Below are 21,462 nucleotides of genomic sequence, written 5' to 3'. Positions count from 1 at the left end.
ACACAAAAGTTACATTCTATTTCTGCCAAAGGGAAATAAGTACACATAAATCTTACACACTTCCACATTAAGGTCAACATACTGGGATGTAGTGTTTGTGTAGGTGGAAAGTATTGTGTGAGGTTATATTTTCACTGAAAACTTCGACTTTCACCAATTTCAATCTAGTTCATATTTTACATTCGATGTCATTCTTTGACTCTTTCTTTAATTCCTCACAGGGGGTCCCCAGAGAGAGAGAGTGGTGTAAGTAATAAAGGATTTTTAATATTTATCAGTCATTTTATTCACTTGCAAATTAGCCTCATTTATTACTGGAGGAAATCCACACTGGTGATTGATTGGTGCATCGTTTTTTTGTTTTTTTCTGTGTCTCTTTCTTACCTACTAGGAACCTGAAGAGGTTGAATCGGTACTGAGTTTGGTGCTATTCTGTTAGAGCATTAGTAAAGAGATGTAGTGTGTAGATCTTAGATGTGTTTGAGACACCACAGTACATTCTTGAGTTAATTAGGCAGCAGCCAGTGCTGCTGTTTCAGCTATCTTTTCATAAGTAGGCCGTAAGTGGAGGGTTTGAGGGGAGAATCAATAAAAAGGGAGATGGGATATTTCCCCATGATATTTGGTAATGAAGAAACCTCAATATCGTAATATTTTACTTCACTACTTGCTATATACAGGGTGACGGACTGATTTAGAAATGCCCTGTTATGATTTATTGACTTGAGCTTGGAATTGTGAGAAAACAGACATAGAGAAAAAAACACTGTCTCACATAAGTTGATTTTCTGGTCAGGGTTTGAAGGCCTGCATTAGTTTCCCCAGAAGTTTCACTGTACAATAGTTATCACAGAAGTACATCTGGTAGTTGTGCAGTAGGGCAGATTATACTGAACCTCCAGTGTCTGGTGGCTTTTTAATAATTCTCTCCTTTCAGTCTCAGAAGAGGACCAACGGGGCCCCAAATGGCTTCTACGGAGATATCGACTGGGACAGATATGTGAGTAACATCTCTAATGTAAGATTGTACATGATGATTCACCTGATTGAGTCAATATCAACTAAGAATCTGTTTCAATGTTGTTTTCAGTGGTGCTGATTTATGATATGGAATTGATCTTTATTATAGTAAAATCCATATTAAATTAAATCGGTGGTCACAGATAGTGAATCAAGTCGAGGCCTTTTATTACTACTATTTGCCACATTTTACTGCTTACATTGATTAGTACTTTTATCAATATGCTCAATATGTCACGTTTCATTTAGCAGAGGATCAAACATCTGCCATTATAAGATTTACTAAATCTCTCTGAACCTTCCGTAGACTGTGAATCATCTGCTGTTTCTGTGTTAGACTTTGTTTCTCGTCCAGCTAACGTCACACAAACGTGTTTCTACACATAACCTGACGTGTTCACTGACTCACTGTTTGTTGCAGAACTCTCCTGAGGTGGACGACGAGGGCTACAGCATCAGACCTGATGACGAGTCAGAAGAAGATATCCTGAAAGATGCTTGCTATGTTCTTTTCACTGCCAAGTCACTTGAGCTTACTGTAAACAGAGTATATGAATTGTTAGTACAGTATTAGTAAGATTATTGCACACTGATAGTAAGAAATCTTCATATATCTACTAAAAATTTGATGTGGCTGCAGCAAACAAAAACACACACCACTTGACATGGTGATAAAGTGCGTCAATGGCATGCAATTAACAGATGTCTAAATAAAGTTTCATAGACGCATCATACAAAGGAGTCGCAGAAGTATGAGTCATCCCTGCACATTAACAGGAGGTTGCAGAGAAGTGAGAAAACCTCACAACCTCTTTGTGAAATCAATTTGCTGAGTTTCTGAGCAGGGGGTAACAGCAGTATCTGATTTGTTCATATAGTACTAGTATTAATATAAATCTATAGTGATTTAGGAAGATTATTCATGTTTGTAGTGCAGACGCAATGCAAAATAAAATGATTTCAATCTAAAATTCTAAACCATGTCACTTGAAAACTGACAAAGCGGTATAATAAGTATGTAAACGCATACATTGACAAGAAGCCCCTACACAATTGCATGGGTCAAATATTTGTTTGGTTTCTTTAAAATCCTGGTCTATTTTAGGAAGGACACTGCTTTCCTTGACGCTGCACTCTCACTTACCACCAAGAAGAAGAAGACTCACTTTTTCTCCTCTGATGAGTCAGAAGAAGATGAGGAACAAAAAAAAAGGTTCAAAATCAAGATCAAGCCACTGCCGTCCGATTGCGTTGTATCAGCACCCTCGGTCGACGAGCTCAAAGCCTCCATAGGCAACATAGCTCTGTCTCCATCACCTATGGTGAGTAGCTCTGCTGTTACTGCTCTCTCACTGCTGGATTCATTCACAGAGGGCTTAGTCTAAGTGTTACGATGTTAATACTGTGCATGTGCAGAAAAGTCGCCCCTGCTTCTCATCTTCTTTAACTGCCTGCACAGATAGCAGTGTTGTTTAGATGTTGTCTTACATCCTGATCATTTTTTTTTTCCCCATAGTAATTTTGCATGATTTTTTGTGCTTGTATCTACTGAGGCTCTTTTCATTTCTCGACCAAAAGTATGTGTTCTTTCCTCGACTTTTTTTGTATTCCACAGGGGTCGCTGCTTCTCTTTCCTTTGGTCTTTACATGACAGAACTGGTTCGTTATAATGAGCCAGTGAGCAGGAGTACGTTGTGTCTGCGGCTCGAGCCCTAGATTTAAAACCACTATCCATGTCGTGGTAATGAGCAGGGTCAACTGATTATATGATTCCATACAGTTAATTTGTGTTGCCAGTGACCTCGATGCTCTCCCATTCAGACCAGTGTCATTTAACACAAGGGCAGACATCCCAACACAAGAGACACCATCTGAGGATGTGCTGCAAAGCAAAGAGTAGGGTGTAAAGGTCATGTTTGAAGTGATGCAGCTTTGTGATGAGTCCAAACTGAAGTTCCACTTCCTATAGACACCCTGTAATCAGCAACAGGACTCTAAAGCAGATATTGGCCTTCAGTGCATTTCTAGCTCCATAATTCGTATGTCCTCCACTGAGTGTCTTCCTTAAATAATTCAGGTAGGAAAGTGGGCTCTATGAACCTGTGTGTCGGTCTGCCTCACTGTGAGATTGTCTGTGGTCATTTGAGCTTTGGTCCTTAATAATTCAGTCCAGACTCTTTGTGTTGAGCCTGTAGATCAGGTGTGATGTTGTTCTGGTGTCAGTAATGGTTGTGTCCATGTGTGTGAGCGACATCAGGGGACACTAGTTTTGGCCCTTTTTGAGTTTTTTTTTTTTTTTTGTCCTCACAAATGAAACAAAATATGATGCACTAGTTTTCATAGTTAGACTGGATTTCTGCCACATTAATTATCTTTTGTGGGTGTCGCATATCTTTATTAATATAGAGTGACCATTAATCAGGCTGTCGGGTGGATTCAAGGCAGTTTCTCCACAGATATTCTTAAAACAGTATAATATAGTAGAATAGTATTTTACGTGTTTCCTTCATTTTTTTTTTATCTCAGACTCCATATTTTTTATTTTTTTTGCTTTTTTTTATAGCAGATTGCACACACTGGCTTCATTTTATATACAATAATGATCGCAGATTAAATGCACTATTAATATGCTCTCTCCCCTTGAATCATCTAACATGTCCACCCATGTCTTTTTCATCTGTCTCTGTCTCTAATCCTCTGCTGACTCTAATGATGATGCTGACTCTGTAGAGGAGTCCGGTAAGCCTTTTGCTTTGCATGTTGTTGTGAAATATATGTTATATATATATTTCATGACTGTTAACTTTTCAATCTTTAAAATTGACTTAAAATCTGCCATTTGTTTTTAAATGTCTATTTGTGGTTAGATATTAAACCGGTGTGTAATTACCAAAGGTTTTATTATTGGCCCAGTATTTATTAGACAAAATGGCCAATATTATCGGAGTTCTCTGTTGGTGTGAGTGCATGTCATTGTGGTGTTTAATAGTATATACACAAATGCATGCATGCAACTATTCAGGGTTTGTATGGTACATGAAAGTTGATTTGTTCAGGAGGACATCACTGTCTTTGTCTTTGTTTTGGAGTTTCTGTCTTCTTTTTCATGTTGCTTCCCCTTCTGTTGAAAGATGTACTATAATGTGGAAGACGAGCGTTTTACTTGGATGACTAATTCCTCACGTCTTCAAGTATTAGCCTAAAGTGTTGGCAGCCACATTGCAGTTTGAACTCACCTCAGGCAAAATCACTCACTGAGTGTAATGAACTGTCACAGTCACAAAATCCCTGCCATCTACAGAAAAGAATCTCAGAAATGGAACTAAAAAATAAGCTGCTTTCTTACATTGTCTGATCTTGCATTCACACGTGTTTGGAGTGGTCCATTTTGACACTGACATTATTTGCAAAGTGCACAAAACAGTTTTGTAATAATAAAGATCAATATCAGCAGCTGATCGAGGCTAAAAGGTCACAGCGCGTGACTCTGAGAACTTGTTTTTCCTGTTTTTATACAGCAGGAACACACAAATTAGTGAAGACAAACAGTTGTGCTGTATCCTGTAGCATCAAAGCAACAAAGCATCCAATGAAATTAATCCTTGCTACCAACATGCCCCACCCCTTTGTTGCATCACTTAAATTAATCATGGCTCACTGCACAACTGGAACAACTGTAAGAGTGAGGAATAATGGAGATGGCATTGATGCAGAGTGGGTTGAATACAGTGAGATGGAGACATTTTGTCAGATTGCAGTGGTCTCTTAATACCCTCGTGCTTTGCTACACGGGGCTTATTGATTTATTTGCATTCATAATAAAATATATTTAAGCATGAATAATTGTATTATTATTTTTTAATAATCATGACATCTTTGACAGGTGAACATGTTAATAACCTGTCCCCAGATCTGACCCAGCAGGGCAATATTCTTCCTTTTCTCCTGATGCATACACTATGATGTCTGCTTTACTGATTTGTCACTCTCTGACCAGGTGTCTCTTCTCTCTTCCTTTTTGCTGGTCACAGAGACGTAGCCCGGTAAGTGTCTTTTTCTTTCGTCTCCTTGGGTTCAGACTAAATATTTCACTTTTTGGTTCGGAGCTCCTCCTCGGTGTCGGTGTATGTCGATGGTTCAGTGGCTGAATCAGTGGGTCGCTATTGTTGGCTAATTTGTTGTGATGTTATCGTATTTAAACACACACATTAATGCATTTACACATGTGCAGTGTTCTTCTCTTATTATAAAATTCACTGGTGTACTTGTTTACTTCTTTTTGATCTTGAGTGGCTTCATACTTAGTCTGTATAGTGGGAGAAAATGTGCACTTGTGACAGATGGAGCTTTGATGTCTCACTTCAGTTCCTCCCCATCATTGAGTTTTCTCATCTGCTCGTCTCGTCCTTTCCCTCTCTCTCTATCACTCTCCTCACCTGGCCTCTTCAATTCTTTGTCTCTTGTGACACTTTTCCCTCATGGTGAATTCATACGAATGGTCACATTCAATACACTCAGGATTTAAGTTTCACTGCTGGGTCACTTAACATTTTCTCGTTGTATGTCTTTTATGCTTCACTTAAATCACCATCACATCTCTTCTAGTCCTGAGACTAAGACTACAAAACTGAGATTTTTCTGGCTATTATTATACTAACACTCAATGTTAAAGTTACTGAGTCATATAGTGAGTAGTTGTAGAACGCCTAATGATCTATACCAGGGGTCACCAACCTTTTTGAGACAGAGAGCTACCTTAAGGGTAAAAAATAATATGGAGGGCTACCATATAATATTTTTTTGTTTGTTTACCATTTAAATGATTAATATTATTCATTCAACTGCATACACATTCATTCCAGTGCTTACTACTAACGATTACCAGTTTTTATAAACAATATCAAAGATATTTTACTGAGTGATCATATGGATACATGCAAGAGAGGTAAAGTGAAGTGAGCCCACGGGCACCGTATTGGCTGCCTGCGGGCTACCAGGTGCCCGCGGGCACCACGTTGGTGACCCCTGATCTATACTATTGCTGTCACCTGGCTTTTATTGATGATGATTCCAGTAACACTATAATCAGCGTGACAAGAACCATACAGCGCAGCTATGTGGGTTATACTTTTGGGGGATTTAACATGGTTATAGTCAATATGTTGATTTTATAGAATGAAAGTTGTCAAAGTGTTATTTTTGCACTTGCTTGAAGCATCTTAAACATTAACAATAACATTCTGAGAGTCAATGTGTTTGTGTTTTCACATTTCACTGTTTTCTTCTGTTTGTCTTTTGTCAGGGTTTGAAAAGAGACACATCTAGTAAGTATGAACCCTGCTGCACCTCAGACCAGGCTTTACATTTTAATCATAGTGAATGATAAGATTTAATTTGGGGCTTCAGGTGAGGAGATTGCCAGACCGAGACGTGTTGTTCCCACTGTTCCCACTGTGGCCCCCACACCAGCTCCAGCACTCCAGCCCCCCAGGTATGTTCATCACAACAAGCTACTGTTTTACACTACTGTATATTATACTTCTCAATTCTTGCTTTCTATCACTTGCAAGACTACGTTTTCTTATTCAGTACACAAGTTGAATAATATAAAAATGTGTGTGTGGTCTGCCACTTCAAAATATGATGCCACAAATTGACTTGTATAACTGCTACTTAAAGATGTTTATATCGACATCCTTCCCTGCACTTCCTCTGTTGCAGCAGTCAACAAACACCAGTCCCTGAAGACACCACAGCCTTATTCGGGCCTCCTTTGGAAACTGCATTTGGAACAGAACAGAAAGTTGAAGGTAGCCCTCTTACTGTAGTGTTGACACTTGAATGTTTGTCAATGTGTGTCTTCATGTGATTGTCTTTGTTGGTTCGGTTGACATGTCGGTGTTGACATATTTTACCAACGTTGTTTTAGTCGGCCAAAAATGCTCTCTAAACACGCTTATTATCCAAGGCTGCCAGCGAAAACCTGCTCGACTGTCATTGCAGATGCTCTTCCTTCCACCCTCCCTCTCATCTAGTTCTGTAACATCATTGTTCTTCCTTCAGGTGCACTGTGCAGTTGTGGATTTTCTCCAGCTGTCTTTGCTAAGGGCAAAGTTGAAACTGGCAGTGCATGCTCACGTGAGCACACTGCAGCTTGTGCGTATGCATATTCTGCCATCACCCACTTTCACTTGATCGAGTAGGATTTAGCGATGCAGCTGCAGGAGAGTTCTTAACTGTTACGCTGTAACAGTCGTGTCAGGCATTACTTTGACACTGCTGACTCATGATGTTTTACTTTGTCCGTCATGATGCTTCTGTATTCACAGGACATATACACACTTAGGTTTGTGTGATTATTATTTGTGATGTTGACAATGTCCCATCATGACAAACTGAAACAGTGATTTTATTTTATGAATGTGCTCCTGCCTAGTCACAGTAAACATTGAGATTAATATTAATTTGGCTGCTATGCTGATGAAAGTAGCTGTAAGGCCAACTCCTAAACATGCTGCATTAATTTTTAATCATTAAACAAGTATTACGATTTACTGTTTGCTTCAGACAATAAAATGTAAAAGTTTACTTATTTATTTTATCTCCGAGTGAATAAAATATGCTGATCAGTCACCATTTCACCAAAGATTTGTATTGTCCTGATTGTTAATGTATGATATTTTATTGAAATGAGAGTAAAGACTTATTGTTCATGCTCACTTGTTCTTCACTAGTGCTTAGAGGCCAATACTCGACATAAAAAAAAAAATTTCGTCACTTTTTGAAATCCATGGCAAAAAACTGTTTTTTAGCCACATCTTCAGCTGCTTGCCTATTAAGTTGAATTGTTCACCTATCATATATGCATTGGCAAAACTAATGAGGTCTCAGTATGTAACAACACATTCTAACTCTTTATTGACGTATTGATCTTTGCTCTTCTCCCCCTTAAACTTTCTTTTTTATCCTTCCAAGCCCATGACAGCGAGAAAACATGATATGTTCCTGTTGTAATGCTGCTGACTGGGCTGTTCTTTCCCCTCCCGAACTTAGTGGTTCTGTCAGAGTCAGATGTGTGGGGTGTTCCTCTGTCAGGGTCTGAATCCTCTTTGACAATGTCCTTCCCAACAGGAAGTAAGTTCTATAAAATCCCGACGTGTTGTGCCGTACTTCCTCTTCTCCCTGGAATGACTGCACTGACCCATCAGCTCACCTCATGAACATCATCCAGATTGTCAAACTAACGGATCCAGACATCATCCATTGCTCAACTAACTGGTTGTAGTTTCCTTAAAATGGGAGACCTTAAGTACATTAAGTCTCCCATACTACACCAACCCCTCCTCCCCCATTGCCACTCCCTGCATTTGGCATGGTGGTGACTGAATGTACCAGTGTTGCATGGTGGATGGTTTGTGGGTTGAGCCCTTACCTCAACTTGTCTTCATTGTATTTGGCAGGTGGAAATTATACCTGTCATTGTGCGTGGATTTAAACGTACAGTTTTTGTGATAGGTTTTGTTGTTACAAGTTTATCTATTATTCCTTGTATTGCTTTATTTTTTTGCCTTGTATGCAGCCAAGCATAATTCCCAATGATTTGAAAAGGCCATTTACTTTTTACACACACACACACATGCTAATGAACATGTCACAGTTGATTAGGCTCAATATTTGACTTACCATGACTATTTATTATTGCACTCGTATCTCTGCAGCACCACCACCACTTCCACCCAAGAATGTTCCCATCTCACCCCCAACGACTGGCCCTCCCTCTGCAGAAGCTGGTAAGAAGTCTTCTTATCTATCCTTGCCTTTAGTTATATCACACCAGCTTTTACATTTAATCTCAGAATCTTCTTTATCTCCCAACTGTCTGTCTCTATGTTTCCGTCAGTCTGTTTGCTTGTCTGTCTGTTTCACTTGATCTCCCTGTGTAAATTTACTCTTCACACACAGACTATGTTTGGTCACTGGTTGTTTGTCTTTCCATAGTGACAGTGGAAGAAGATGGCAAGAACCCTTCCATAGTAGACTTGGACAACATTTTTGGACCAGAGCAAGACCTGTCTACTGTGGAGGATACAAATGACACATGGGTCTGCTTCAGTGAAGAATCGTCTAACCAGCCACCTCTACCAGATGAACCTGCACCTCCACTCCCTTGCTCCCCACCTCCTCCAGAGGAACCAGCACCTCCTTTACCAGCCTCTCCACCTCCACCTGAAACTACTGCACCTCCATTACCTACATCACCACCTCCCAGAGAAGACCCTGTGCCACCGCTCCCTACGTCCCCTCCCCCAAAACTTGACCCTGCTCCCCCTATTCCTATTTCCCCACCTCCCTCAGAAGAGCCTGTTGCACCTCCCATCCCTTCAGGTCCTCCCACACCAGAAGACAGAAATCCTCTCACAAATGCCACCACTCCACCCCTTCCATCACCAAAAGATCTTGCATCTCTCACGACCTCCTCTCCCCCTCCTCTCGACTCGCCTGCCAATGTCCCACCAGCTTCTGCTCCCCAAGCAAGCCTCTCTCCAGCAGTGAGTCCTTCCTCTGAAGAACTTGCACGTCTTGTCCCATCATCAGTTTTCCTGTCTCAAGAGGTGAAGCCCAGGAACACAGACACCACCCAACTCAAAGAGGATGTAAGTGAAACAGCCAGCTCACCCAAAGATGTCAGTCAGGGGAGCAGGAGCACGCCTCCTCCACCTCCTCCTCCCACATACCGGACAGTGGTGTCATCGCCAGGTCCCACATCTGGAGCTTCTGGAACGAATAGTGGTGAGTGATGACTGTTTTTAGATGTTAAATTGGTGGGAATAAATGTGTCACGTCACAAAGATAACAGCATTGTCACACTGTCACAATTGAAATTATGATAATTTACTACTTATGATGTCAGTAGGAGGACTAGTGACATGTAATTTAATATAATATTTATGAATAATGTTCACAGTATAGGTATTTTACATTTGTGACTTGTTTAATTTGATGGTAACAGTGGGAGACGGGACAGGATGAGGTACCAGTGCACCCACATTGCTTTGATTGGAATTGAAAAATATTTTTTATTGCCAAGGGCCAACTGCCTCAGTTTTTTCACTTTAGATCTCTGTTTGTTAATTTTGCACAAGCTGAACCATGTTTCTGCATTTTTGTCCTCAAAAGATGTCACAGTCTGTTCTGCTAGGATGAACAGTAATATGTACCGTGCTGCAGAGCTGTGTTATTTTTAGAGTTTTTTGTTCTGATCCTATTGCACTTGCAGTGTCTTTATAATGTTTTTTTTTTTTGATGAAGCTGATAATTTGAGGCCGTAGTTCCCAGTGTTTTTCTCCAGGGCCTCTCATTGGCAGATTGTGTGTGTGCATGAGTTTGTGTCTTGGCACAAATCAGAGCAAGCACAGTTGGGAAGGACTGATTGAATGAATATAATACTATAATAGTCTATTTGTAATGCTGTAATGCTTTAAATAGCACTCGACAGGTTAATTATTTAGTAGAATTCCCCAATAGGCACCGTAAAAACAACAATAACAAACATATTCATGCATTGCTGGCAGTACAGCATGCATCATTTACATCTGCGGCTGCAGTATACTGTGCCGTTGTATTCTTGTGTATTTTTCCAGACTGAATGAGTGTGATGTGATTGAGCTGCTTTGTGTTTCTGCTCTTCCCACGCAGGTTCCTCTTCTCCAGTGCGACCTGCTACTCCTTCATCAGTCAACCCAACCCCACCACCTCCTCCACCTCGCCCTCCTTCTCGGCCCAAACTTCCTCCTGGGAAACCAACCATAGGAGATGCAGTAAGCTCTACAATTTATTTGTGCTATTTTATTGTTGCTGCAGTTTTTTTCTGTTGGGGAATGGGGGAGTTCAGTCATTACTTTGCTAAGTCCAGTAACTTAGAGTGTCATAGTGTATCATAATAATAATGCATTATATTTGAAGGGGCCTTTCAAGACACTCATGGTCGCCGTACAACAACAAAATAATAATAACAAAATATAACAGCAGCGGGTAGAGGGTTAGAGAGTTAGAGAGAGTAGGCCTGTTTAAAAATATGGGTTTTCAGATGGGATTTGAAGATGGGGAATGAGACAATGTTCCTGATGCCGGGGGGGAGGGAGTTCCAGAGGCGGGGGGGCAGAGCGGCTGAAGGCTCTGGCCCCCATGGTGGTCAGACGGGCAGGAGGCGCAATTAGGCTGATAGATGAGCCAGATCTGAGTGTCCCAGAAGGGGTGTTTATGTGAAGGAGGTCAGAGAGGTATGGGGGAGAGAGGTTATGGATGGCCTTGAAGGTGAGAAGCAGAATTTTGAAAACGATGCGGAATTTAACCAGGAGCCAGTGAAGCTGTTGCAGAACAGGTGTGATGTGATTGACAGATGGGATCCTGGTGATGATGCGGGCGGAAGAGTTCTGAACCAATTGGAGTTTATGAATGGACTTGTGAGGCAGACCAATAAGAAGGGAGACAATAGTCAAGGTGGGATGTGACCAGGGAGTGGACCAGGATAGCAGTGGAGTTGGGAGTAAGGGATGGGCGGAGACAGTTGATGCTGCAGAGATGGTAATAGGCTGACCGAGTGGTGTTAATGATGTGGGTTTGGAGTGAGAGAGTGCTTAACTAGAATATTTCAGTCGCAAATACGCGTAATTTAACTCCACCTTTTCTTATATTTTCTTTAGAGTCGTCCCTTCAGCCCGCCAATACACTCAGCCAGTCCTCCTCCCATCGCTCCTCTGGCACGAGCTGAGAGCACCTCTTCAATCTCGTCCACCAACTCAATGAGTGCTGCTACTACACCCACCGTTGGTAAAGAGCTGTCCGTGTCTGTCTCAGGTGTGTGTGCCCCATCAGCCGTCGCTGATCTGTTCAGTCTGGGCTGTTGCCATCAATGGCTGCTTAACTGAATCTGAAGTTAAAAGCTAATCATTGATTCCTTGTACTGGCTCTTACTTTCACTTAACTCATTCTGTGTGCAAGGAATCATGCACTTTTTTCATTCATTTATTTGTTTATCTATTCTTTTTCATGTCATTATAATAGTTTTATTTTCCCTTGAGGTTCTGAGGTTTTCTAGGTTTCCAAGCAGTGTTGGTCACTGATGAAACTATTATTGAACTTCATTCATGTGAGCCATTTCTTTATATAGGAACAAATATATTAGAAAACAACAATTTGTACATTGATTAGTCTTAAAGGTGCATTATGTAATAAATCTAAAGCAACTGGCCATAAAATCCTCCTAATATGTCACAGAGACTCAGGAATAATGTTCATATAACAAATTGAACTCACCAACAACAACAGTACAGACAAAATATTTGCATTAAAAAAAATATTTGGCAGACTGCAAATCATGTTTATGTTTTGAAATCATGTTTTGGCATGTGGCGCCACCTACCACCAATCATTGCAGTCAGTAGAGTCTCAGCTGCTGGACAACCACGGGTTGCCAGTTACGTCAGAAAACGAAACCTAAAAGACCTCGGTATTTTGAATTTGAATGTAGTAACCGTTTTTGGCCACATATGGCACCTTTAACAGAAAACAAGAATTGAATACTCCCAAATATCATTTTGATTGGTTACTAAACTGTACATAAGTGTTGTTTCTGGCTGATATTAACACACACACACACACACACAGCCTGAGTGGGAGGTGAGAACATGAAGCAGGGTGTTAATTTTAATGCACAGACGTAGTGTGCAAACCTTTCATGAACTGATGACACAACCTCCATCTTTACTCCTCAATCTAGCTATAGCACAGTTGGTGCCGATGGACCCCGGAGTGTCGAGTTGTGAGTTGATAATAGCAAATCTCAGTAGACTGTAACATGGCTGAGTCATGGATTTAAAAAGTACACACTCTGGAGGCGGCAGCAGATAAGAAGGGGAATATAGTCCCTGGTTGGAGTTTTGCTATTTTTTAAACGGATTGCAGGAACAAACAATGAAATAGCTTCACTCTGCAGACTGTAATATTAGAGAGAGTTTTATCAGTGTGGTGATTTTGCTGATGTTTTTGCTTTTAGACAAATATAATAGGTCATACAGTGCAATATTTATTCATTTTGACTTTGCCGATGCAGCAGGTTTGTTTCGACATTTTGAGTCTACACTGAGTTTGGAGTGATTTTATTTTTTGTTTAATGTTTGTCCATTTAATAGTTTATTCATTGGTTTAATTTATTTTTGTTTTGTTTTGCCACTTGTTTTTTCTCTCCATTTGTCCTCTGGCTTGTCAGAAGACGATGCTTATGTAGAGAAACTGCCCACCTTTGAGAGACACATTGATTCATTAGCAGGTATAGTAACGTTCCTCTCAGAGGAGGGGACCGATTGTGGAGTGTTCCTGTGTCTTGTTTCAATCGAATGCTGCTTACCCACAGTGTATTCATTGAGGGATAAAAGATTTTGAACGTTCTTGACAAAGTTGTCCAAGAGTGAAGGTGTAAGGACAGTGAGACCTTTTATCCCTTGAATTTTGGTTCAAAGGAAAAATATATTTAACATTATGTGATGCATTAAACATATTGAAAGGTCTTTGTGTATCATTGCCCTGATACCGACCTATTTGACCATAGCTATAGTAACATAGCATACGTTCATTTTTCTCTTTATTTTAAAGCAGCAGCATTTTCCATTGAAATCATCCTGTTTGTTGCATTGTTTTGTGCTCGCCAACTCAACCTTCCCACACATTCTCTCTCTCTACCCCCCCCCCCCCCCCCCCCTCTTCTATTTGCATATCTTCCGATTCTCATTATCATTTCACTTGTTTAAAATCTACCAGAATAAGTGAAAGTCGTGATGAGGCAAAACAAAAAACAAAAAACAAAGCTTCCCCTTCATTCATCTGCTGGCTTGTGAGACGTTTCTCTCCGTTTTATGACTCTGCACCACTGGTTGTCTTGCCACGCCGCCATGGCAACCTCCCATCTCTTTTCCCGGTGGCATATATTGTGTTTGTGCTGTGCAGTCACTCCCAGATGCCTCTGCTCCGAGTCTGCACCATGAGCCTGCATTTAAATGTCTGTGTGGTGCGAGTTCATTGAGCATGTCTGAAGAGATCCTTGTGTGTGGACTCTTGAGGTTCATATTGTCTGTCTTTCTCTATCTGTCGCTCTCTCTCACACACACACACTCCTGCACACAGTCAAATCAGCTATGATGCTTAGAGTTTGTTTGAAGTCTGGCGTGAGAATTGGGCCAAATTAGGCAGCCAGCAGCTGTTTGTTATTCATGCCATCCTCTTCTGTACTTGCTCGTGGAGCACGACACAGCCTCAAGTTCAACCAGTCTCCACATCGGCCGTAATGCATCCGTCTGTCTACTCCCACACTTGACCCATGACACCCACCTTTCACACCCTTCACTCACGCACTCTGAAACCCCAAACCTCGCTGTTACCATCTTAAAAAACTTGCCCTTTTGTTCTCTTCATGAAGCTTGGCATTGTTCTCATAGTTCACCTCACCCAGCAATCACTCAACAACACACCTTCACTGACAAAACAATAATGTGGACTGGAGCATGCACAGCCTGCTTAAAGTGCTCATTGTGGTGTAAGGTGAAGTGGGCAGGATATTTTTCTGCAATGATTCTGATTTTGAAAAAAAACTTTTGTGAGAGCATTCTTATTTACAACATTTTTCACATCTGTATATACAGGTGCTGGTCATATAATTAGAATATCATGAAAAAGTTGATTTATTTCAGTAATTCCATTCAAAAAGTGAAACTTGTATAATGTATACATTCATTCTACACAGACTGATATATTTCCAGTGTTTATTGCTTTTAATTTTGATCATTATAACTGATAACTATTTTGAAAACCCAGAATTCAGTCTCTCAGAAAATTTGAATATTGTGAAAAGGTTCAATATTGAAAACACCTGGTGCCACACTCATCAAATAATTAACTCAAAGCCTTTAAATGGTCTCTCAGTCTAGTTCTGTAGGCTACACAATCATGGGGAAGACTGCTGACTTGACAGTTGTCCAAAAGACGACCTTTGACACCTTGCACAAGGAGGGCAAGACGCAAAAGGTAATTGCTAAAGAGGCTGGCAATTAATTAAAAAAAATTAATAGAGAAAAATGTGGGGGAGATTCACAAAGAGTGGACTGCAGCTTGAGTCAGTGCTTCAAGAACCACCATGCACAGATGTATGCAAGACATGAGTTTCAGCTGTGGCTTTCCTTGCGTCAAGCCACTCTTGAACAAGAGACGGCGTCAGAATGGTCTCGTCTGGGCTAAAGACAGAAAGGACTGCACTGCTGCTGAGTGGTCCGAAGTTATGTTCTCTGATCAAAGTAAATGTTGCATTTCCTTTGGAAATCAAGGTCCCAGAGTCTGGAGGAAGAGAGGAGAGGCACGGAATCCACGTTGCTTGAAGTCCAGTGTCAAGTTTCCACAGTCGGTGATGGTTTGGGGTGCCATTTCATCTGCTGGTGTTGGTCCACTGTGTTTTCAGAAGTCCAGGGTCAATGCAGGAAGTTTTAGAGCACTTCATGTTTCCTGCTGCTGACCAACTTTGTGGAGATGCCGATTTCATTTTCCAACAGGACTTGGCACCTGCACACAGTGTTAAAGCTACCAGGACCTGGTTTAAGGACCGTGGTGTTCTTAATTGGCCAGCAAACTGGCCTGAAGTCTAGAAAGTCTACAGGGTATTGTGAAGAGGAAGATGAGATACACCAGACCCAACAATGCAGAAGAGCTGAAGGCCACTATCAGAGCAACCTGGGCTCTCATAACACCTGAGCAGTGCCACAGACTGATGGACTCCATGCCACGCCACATTGGTGCAGTAATTCAGGCAAAAGGAGCCCCAACTAAGTATTGAGTGCTGTACATGCTCATACTTTCCATGTTAATACATTTCAGTTGGCCAACATTTCTAAAAAAAACTTTTTTTGTATTGTTCTTAAGTAATATTCTAATTTTCTGAGAGACTGAATTTGGGATTTTCATAAGTTGTCAGTAATAATCATCAACATTAAAACAAATAAACATTTGAATATCAGTCTGATGATGAATATAAAATAGTTTTTAAAAGTTTCACTTTTTGAATGGAATTACTGACATAAATCAACTTTTTGATGATGTTCTAATTATATGACCAGCACCTGTATATTATAGAGAGAGAGAAGTAGAAACCCTATAGGTCATGTAAGGAAGAAGAAAAGGTGTGAGGTGAGTTTTGGAGCTAGACTGGTGAGATGATGTGTCTGGTCTCAGGGCCTCTGATGGCTCCCACCTTCATCGACTGTTCCTCTCTCGAGGGTCCAGCCCCTGAAATTGGAAAACATGAAGCTTTTTGCTCTGTGGTCCCAGTCTCATGACTGCCCCCTGCTGTGTGTCCTCACACATAGCATTTCTTTCGTCATTCAAAAAAAAAAAAAAGTGCAGGCCTGGAAGAAAGCTGCAAGCTTGTTAAGACACTGAGTATGAGGAAAGAAGTGCCAATTGGAGAATCAGCTGGTGTAGAATTACCAAAGCAGTGACTGCTGCCTCTGAACCTGGCAGCCTCCACTGTTTCCTTCAGGAACTCTTTTCAGTCCCTCTAGCCTCAAGTCCCTCTCTCCTGCATTATACATTACAAGCTGTACTACTGCCAGCATCCAGCGGCAACACACCTGGCCCTCACTGCAGCTGAGACTTGCACCTTTCCTCACACATGCAAACACTCATCAGAAACATGCCGTCTCGCCCATGTTGTCAAAATGTCCTGCCAGTGTCTCCAGCCATCCGTCCCTCTTCATCCCTCGGCCTCCACCTCCACCTCCACGTTCCTCCACCTCACTGTGACGTGTGATAGACCTACCATGTGAGACTCACACTGCTGTCCTTCTCTCCTTCCCCTTCTCACCCACTCCCCCACCCCATCATCCCTTTTCCTCCTCGTCTTTCTCTCCTCATCCCTCAACCCCACACAGAGAATGACCAGCCATCCCTTGTATGGTTTGACAGAGGGAAGTTTTATTTAACCTTTGAAGGTAAGTTTCCTCTGCACCAGGGTAGCGTGCACACACACACTCTTCCGAGGCTCATTTGTGCAAGCTTCGCCCCCTGCCCCTGTCCCTGTCCTGCCCCTTCTGTCCTTCTCTTCTTTGCAGTTGCCCCTTTCACCCTAACCCTACACCATGCTAACCCTTGGCTCAGCCTCCTCATTCATGGTCAACTGCATACTGTTGTCATACGCTGCCTTCTCTTCTTGGATTTGCTCATTTCGTCTGAGCTGACTGCCTCTCATTCCCTGAAAAATAATCTTTCTTCATATTCTTTACTAATCTCTTTGTTGTGACTATTTTTCTTATTGGACATGTGGATTCTTTGGTTTCCTCTTTGGGCTTTCTGAACGTCTTTGATCTTGCTTCAACAACATGTCTCGAATAAGCATGCCATGCATATTGTCTCAGTCTTTTTCCTGTGTCTGTCCTTTCTAATACACATTTGCTCATTCATGTAAAAACAGATCTTGGTGTCTTTTGCAACAACTAAAAATGGGAGGCTTTTTGAAATATTTCCTCGTCTTCAGTCAGAGCAGAGAGGAGAAAGTATCTTCCACTCACATGACATACTGTTTTCATGCCATCTTATTAACACAAAGATTGTTCACAAGGTTTATTTTCATTTCATCGCGACAGTTTGCACATCATGTTTTGTTCCTCATTTCATTCCAATAATATTGGTTGCAAAGAGTCTAGGTTCTTGAGTAAGAAACTGAAACATGCAGAATATGTGCTATTACACTATTTATGTGGTATTATTTTATTGAAACATTTTGGGGATTTAACTGAGAAAAAAAATAGAAAAGTTTAAATTAATGGGCATTATTTGAGTGTGTTTTCCCCCCCCAGTATTCTTAAGAATATGCATGTGTGTGTGTGTGTGTGTGCAGGCTGCTCCAGAGGGCCCAGTCCTCTCACCATGGGGGCTCAGGACACTCTTCCAGTGGCAGCTGCATTCACAGAGACGGTCAATGCCTTCTTTAAAGGAGCCGACCCCAGCAAGTACGTTCATTAGATGCAATAGTTCGCTGTGAAACGAATAACAGCAATGCATCAGTGATGCATGGAAACGTTTAGTTAGATATACAAACATTTTAAATATTCTTGTCTGTTTCTGTGCACAATCATGGGATGACTGATGATTGTATATTTAATGGAATTTGTCCAAAACAAATTATTTGAAATGTGGATACACTTAATAGATTTCTCCCTGAGCTCATGGACTTAATCAAAGGCAGTTCTAGGCAGTTAGTGCACATTCCTGAAGCATGGAAAATAAATGATTCTAATCAAATTAACACTTAAATCAATCATGACTTTGGTTTCCCTTGATCCATCATGTACAGACGCATCATTGGTTATAATGCAGTCGTTAACAAAGGCATGAATACATGTATTTGCATCTATTTATAACTCCATTCTAGTGTGTAAAAACCAATAAAACAGGCAATAAAAAAGCAATAAAGTGGCACTGAATATAATGAATGCGTCTGTGTAAAACTAAATGAAAAAGGTTGTGATTAAGGCACAGTAGAGACAGCCGCGTGTAAAGAGACAATCAACAAAACTATTTAGTGTTGTATTTTGTTCACCATCAAACTCTCCTCCCTATTTTTTTTAATCAAACTGCTCTTCTCCTCCTCTTGCCCTCAGGTGTGCCGTGAAGGTCGTAGGTGAGATGGTTTTGTCGTTTCCGGCGGGAATTACGCGACACTTCGCCAATAACCCGTCCCCCGCTGTGCTAACCTTCAGCATAACCAACTTCAGCCGACTGGAGCATGTGCTGCCTAACCCCCAGCTCCTGTGCTGGTAATGACACAGCCGTGGAATCACCACCTCACTCTCACATCATCAAATATTGTGTCTCACTGAAGAAGAAGACAGAAAACTGAACTCTTCATTTTTTGTGACACTGATAGCATCCTCCTAACATACATAGTTCAAGTCTGAAAGCGTAATGTCTAATGGGAATGTTTTCATACTTAAAGGTGCCATATGTAAGAATGTGGCCAAAAACAGTTACTACATTCAAATTCAAAATACCGAGGTCTTTTAGGTTTCGTTTTCTGACGCAACTGGCAACCCGTGGTTGCTCGGCCGCTGAGACTCTACTGACTGCAATGATTGGTAGACGGCGGTAGGTGGCGCCACATGTCGAAACATGATTTCAAAACATAAACATGATTTGCAGTCTGCAAAATATTTTTTTTAATGCAAATATTTTGTCTGTACTGTTGTTGTTGGGGAGTTCAGTTTGTTATATGAACATTATTCCTGAGTCTCTGTGACATATTAAGAGGATTTTACGGCCAGTAGCTTTAGATTTATTACATAATGCACCTTTAAATCATTAAAGCCAAATTACATATGTCATTCTCCAAGTTTTCATACAATAATGTGTATGTAATGTTCAAACAGACCTTGCACAGTACTGAAGATACTGTCTATATGCAGATATTTCCAAATATTTGTCTCTACTTTAGTTGATGTCTCATGATCATCATCACCATCATAACATTTGTTCAGACACAGTAAATCCTATTTTTTGAGAATGTTTTAATAGTACATTTTTCGGACTATTTCACAGTTTTTAACCTTTAAAAAGTTCAGAGACCTGGACTTGTGACTGATGTATTATCAGTGATGACAAACGAGGATGAGTAAAGAACAGTGAGATCATTTCAGACGCTGATGCAGACTGTGTTGAGTCACTATGAGACCATTGGAATCTTCACACCTAACTTGACCAATGGTCAGGTTTGTGCTTTTCTGAGTCATAATTGCATCTGTTGTAAAATACTAAAAAACCCTTCATTGGCTCATATTAAACCAACCACAAAAAAACTCCCTGTTAGTCATGTACGATTCGTTACTAATTTAATTTAATCAAAATTTATGTCTTGCGAAACAAGACGTTAATCCAAATTGAGCTTTTCCTGTGTGTCACGTGACCTCCTGTGGCTTCTGATCAATGTCTGTCCAATGTTACACACACTCTTACTCTGAAATGTCCTCCTTTACACTTCACACAAAATAGCCATATTTTTTTGATGATTGTGATTTTCTACTCACTTCTTCACCAGCGACGCCACCACAGAAGCCCAGGCTGATACCAAGGATTTCTGGGTGAACATGCCAAACCTGATATCCCACTTAAAGAAGGTGGCAGAGCAGAAACCGCAGGCAACATACTACAATGTGGACATGCTCAAGTATCAGGTAAATGAGCTGTAGGGCTGAGTTAAATTGTGTTCGACTCCCCACACAGCAGATAAAACCATTATGTCTTTCTGTGTGTGTGTGTGTAGGTCTCGTCACAGGGCCTCCAGTCCTCTCCTCTGAGCCTGGCAGTGAGCTGGAGGTGTGAGCCCACCAGCACTGACCTGAGAATAGATTACAAATACAACGGAGAGGCCATGACGACACCAATGGCGCTCAACAATGTTCAGTTCCTAGTTCCCGTCAACGGAGGGGTTTCAAAACTACAGGCTGTCTTACCTCCTGCCGCATGGTACAGTCCATACATGTTCTACGTCTGATTCGATGTGATTAATAACTAATAAGGCTAAACAGGCTGATGGGGTACGTAAAACTGCAGGGCGTAACTTCTTTATGTTGTTGAAGTTACTTTTCCCAGGGTATCCGCGGGGTCTTAAAAAGTCTTAAAGGTACTATATGTAGTATTTATGGGTTTATATGACCCAAAATCCACTTTTTTATACATATTATGTGCTCCTGCATTGTCTAGTCGCTGTATAATAGTTTTTGTTTCATTTTTGTAGTGTTTCAAAAAGTCATGTAAAATAACATGACCGCGGACCGCGGTTGCATAGCCACTGTTAGCAGCGAGACGCCATGTTTCTACCGGAGCCTGTAAGGACAAACGCGAAAGAACAAATCAAGCGTCGCTTTACTTGTAGCGGAAGTCCCGCCTCCTCTCTCTCCGCTTCGTCTGCTACGGCTGCGGTAGCTCGCCCTCTCCCTCACCTCATGAACCTCATCTGCTGACACATTTGACCAGCTGAGGATACCGTAGCGCTCAGGGAAGGGAGGGGGTGAGCAGAGCAGCAGTTCTTTGTTGTAAATTTCAGTCTCTCCTCTGGATGGCACTATAAACTACTTACTTCACCTTTAAATCCAATAATTTGAATTTAAGGCCTTAAAATGTCTTAAATCCTCCTAAAATCTAATACAAAACGTGCATTAACTTCAGTCTCGCGTTGTTTTTGAGGATGCGATAACAGAACTGCAACACGGAACTAAAGTAGGCCACCTGTGCTGCCCGGTGAGAATTTATCGAGCACCACTAGCTAGTGTGCTGTGCGCGCGCCTTATTGTGTTACAGCTTAGCGTAGCCGCGGAGAAAACTTAATGAAAGCCCACAGCTAAGCCGAACGAG

General features: G+C 41.2%; 1 protein-coding gene across 1 annotated transcript in view; it reads left to right on the top strand.

Moving 5' to 3' along the window:
- Positions 1–21,462, top strand: part of sgip1a (SH3GL interacting endocytic adaptor 1a) — a gene marked incomplete at both ends in the record, with an annotated part of 58,470 nt that overhangs the window by 35,279 nt on the left and 1,729 nt on the right. The window contains 20 exons of the mRNA XM_083887620.1: positions 222–246; positions 392–409; positions 938–1,000; positions 1,442–1,504; positions 2,172–2,342; positions 5,052–5,063; positions 6,323–6,344; positions 6,427–6,511; positions 6,742–6,830; positions 8,074–8,154; positions 8,739–8,810; positions 9,019–9,810; positions 10,717–10,838; positions 11,724–11,877; positions 13,289–13,348; positions 16,989–17,048; positions 17,954–18,065; positions 18,717–18,872; positions 20,147–20,282; positions 20,372–20,574. Of these exons, the coding sequence (XP_083743746.1) occupies positions 222–246; positions 392–409; positions 938–1,000; positions 1,442–1,504; positions 2,172–2,342; positions 5,052–5,063; positions 6,323–6,344; positions 6,427–6,511; positions 6,742–6,830; positions 8,074–8,154; positions 8,739–8,810; positions 9,019–9,810; positions 10,717–10,838; positions 11,724–11,877; positions 13,289–13,348; positions 16,989–17,048; positions 17,954–18,065; positions 18,717–18,872; positions 20,147–20,282; positions 20,372–20,574 (2,496 nt within the window). The remainder of the gene's footprint in view (positions 1–221; positions 247–391; positions 410–937; positions 1,001–1,441; positions 1,505–2,171; positions 2,343–5,051; positions 5,064–6,322; positions 6,345–6,426; positions 6,512–6,741; positions 6,831–8,073; positions 8,155–8,738; positions 8,811–9,018; positions 9,811–10,716; positions 10,839–11,723; positions 11,878–13,288; positions 13,349–16,988; positions 17,049–17,953; positions 18,066–18,716; positions 18,873–20,146; positions 20,283–20,371; positions 20,575–21,462) is intronic.

Source organism: Microchirus variegatus (genome assembly GCF_963457635.1).
Source record: "Microchirus variegatus genome assembly, chromosome: 4".
Lineage (NCBI taxonomy): Eukaryota > Metazoa > Chordata > Actinopteri > Pleuronectiformes > Soleidae > Microchirus > Microchirus variegatus.
The sequence above is the reverse complement of the archived record's forward strand: the minus strand, read 5'-3'. Positions and strand labels throughout refer to the sequence as shown.